At 36.9% G+C, this 2211-nt stretch overlaps 1 protein-coding gene across 1 annotated transcript; it reads right to left on the bottom strand.

Annotated features, from left to right (window-relative positions):
• Window positions 1-200: 200 nt before the first annotated feature.
• LOC149247555 (putative linoleate 9S-lipoxygenase 5) lies at window positions 201-1455 on the bottom strand. Its single transcript, XM_089444561.1, has 3 exons — window positions 1202-1455; window positions 827-1090; window positions 201-423 (listed from the first exon to the last, which is right to left on the bottom strand). Exons 1-3 carry the CDS (start codon window positions 1453-1455, stop codon window positions 201-203), a joined length of 741 nt encoding a protein of 246 aa, XP_089300687.1.
• Between the last annotated feature and the right edge of the window lie 756 nt (window positions 1456-2211).

A 2211-nucleotide genomic window follows, 5' to 3' on the forward strand; every position in this document is an offset into this window, starting at 1 on the left:
TTGTTGGCTGAATGACTTGCAATTGGCTTTCAAGCTGTTGGTTCACCATAAGTTGGATGTACAAAATATTAGTTGGATTTGAAGAACAAATAAAGCTAGGATAAAAGGTCCAAATTTCTGAAATTATTAGTTTCTTCCTTCCCCACCTTTCCATTGTTATTATTATTATTATAATACTAATAATAATAATATTATTATTACTAGATAGCTCCCTGGATGCCAACATTTCTGATTTCGTTCCACCATGCTTGTAGCTCTGTATCAAATTTCACTGCATCATCATTCTGGTAGTACAAGGACAGGTACTCCTTAACCCATGAAACTATTGCGAACCATATCTCCAATCCATCCACAGCGTAAGGGTAGTCTTCGATCATCAGCTTCAACCCGTAGGGCATTGATGAGTCCACCACTGCCATACCCCTGTCAAGTTGTAGCCACATTCAGGTAAAAATGTTAATCAAAATTCAAATGGTTGACACAAATATGAGGCTCAGATTTTAATCAGTATTGATTACTGTTTAGAAAACAAAGAGCACTAATCAGCACAGCATCATACCAGAGTTTGAATTCCATACATAAAACATTACAGTAAAAAACAGAACTGACTGAAAGGAAAAATCTGTATATAGAGAGATACAGTATAATTGTAAGGAGATCGTCCATATTTATAATAAATTGGGAGAAGCCCAACATTAAAAACTGGTCGTTGGATAGTTCACCAACCAAGTAATGATAGGTCAAATGTGCACAGTAATTAGATCACTGACCTAAATAATTTTAGTCTTTAACTCCATGGTGTATGTACAACAACAATTATGATTACCTTTTCATGAGATCTGCAGGTAACCCTTGTTCGTCAAGCCTCCATTGCCTGTACACTACCGAAGAAATCTCTAAGGCATACTTTCCAGTAAACACTGTTCTTTTAAGAATTCCTCCGCCATTTATAAGAATCTGGCGAGCCAGAGCATTGATGTTGATTGTGTCCTGGAAATGAGGGCTCAATAGCTTGTGAACGGGATGCATCACACTCAGTTTTTTGTTAGTAGCAATAATAAATGGTTCCGTAATTGCATGAGTCTTGAGCCTAAAATAATCTGACCATTACAGTCTCAGTCTGGACTATATATAGAATGATATTGTAAATATCAAACAAATTCTGCAGGTATTCTATTAGTTGTGGCTATTTGGGTTTTACCAGTGACTGATAAGCTGATGGTAACCAGAATCATTAACGGTCACGTACGCTTTAGCCAGCTGCCATAAAGCTCCTTCTGCGCCTTCCTCTGCTGGAGTAAACACCTTCCCAACACTTGCCCAATCTTCTGAAGTGGGTAGGCTCAACTCGATTGCAACTGGCCTTAATGTGCCATCCTTCTTCAGGAAGAGAATTGAACGAGAAGCATATGTCTTGGTGATAGACAGAGCATTTATTCGATCCAAATGGGGCATCAAGGCGTCATGGTGGTCCACAATGAAGAGTCTGTTATCCTAGAGAGCCTGAAAATATCATATCCATCTATGAATACATGAATCTATAAGGGTTCATTAGATAATTTGTTCTACAAACCCCTCTCACATACTCAACTGCATGACTGCCCTATTCAAGAAGCCATCTATTCCAATAAGCATGTGAATGAAAATCACCCATACAATTTACAAATTACAACAACAACCAACCAAAAAAAAAATGTACTCAGCAGACTAAGGCAACAAACTGGTCAAGTAATAATCTTCAAAAGGGCCAATATACTGGGACTGTCCATTCAACTAAGTATTACCACCTATATTTTATCCTGATTTAAGTATATTTCCAGTAACAATTCACCAAACCGTACTCAGCCTATGTGATGAAACAATATCACCAAAAGTTCAAAGTAAGCATGTTACCAATAGAACTGTTGGCTAAACGTATAAACAATCTTAATCATCCACTTCTACCTGCCTTCTTAGTGTTCCACATGTAGATGATAATCCTCTGCCCACAGTAAAATTTGAAAACCATTTAATAAATGTATCCTAGTATAAAAACATTAACATGAATCTATCATATTATTAACCACCTAAAAAATCGAAAGAATAAATAGATTATTGTTACTCTCGTCAAAGAGGGTAGGGTGGCAGGCTTGACATGACTATCTCTCTTTGAATTTTATGAAATGTTTAATGTACACACCTCTGGTCACCTATATCACCAACATCCATTTA

The sequence above is a fragment of the Pinus tabuliformis genome, chromosome 7 (assembly GCF_031772625.1).
Source record: "Pinus tabuliformis cultivar Carrire ecotype Pingquan chromosome 7, CPIR1, whole genome shotgun sequence".
NCBI classification, from domain to species: Eukaryota; Viridiplantae; Streptophyta; class Pinopsida; order Pinales; family Pinaceae; genus Pinus; species Pinus tabuliformis.

Excerpts from the sequence above, each read along its gene's own strand:
- LOC149247555 (XM_089444561.1), bottom strand. The coding sequence starts at position 1,455 with ATGCCCCATTTGGATCGAATAAATGCTCTGTCTATCACCAAGACATAT. Across the intron at positions 1,091-1,201 it reads CATCAGCTTATCAGTCACTG|GCTCAAGACTCATGCAATTA; the intron begins GTAAAACCCAAA and ends AGATTATTTTAG. Across the intron at positions 424-826 it reads CCTGCAGATCTCATGAAAAG|GGGTATGGCAGTGGTGGACT; the intron begins GTAATCATAATT and ends ACAACTTGACAG.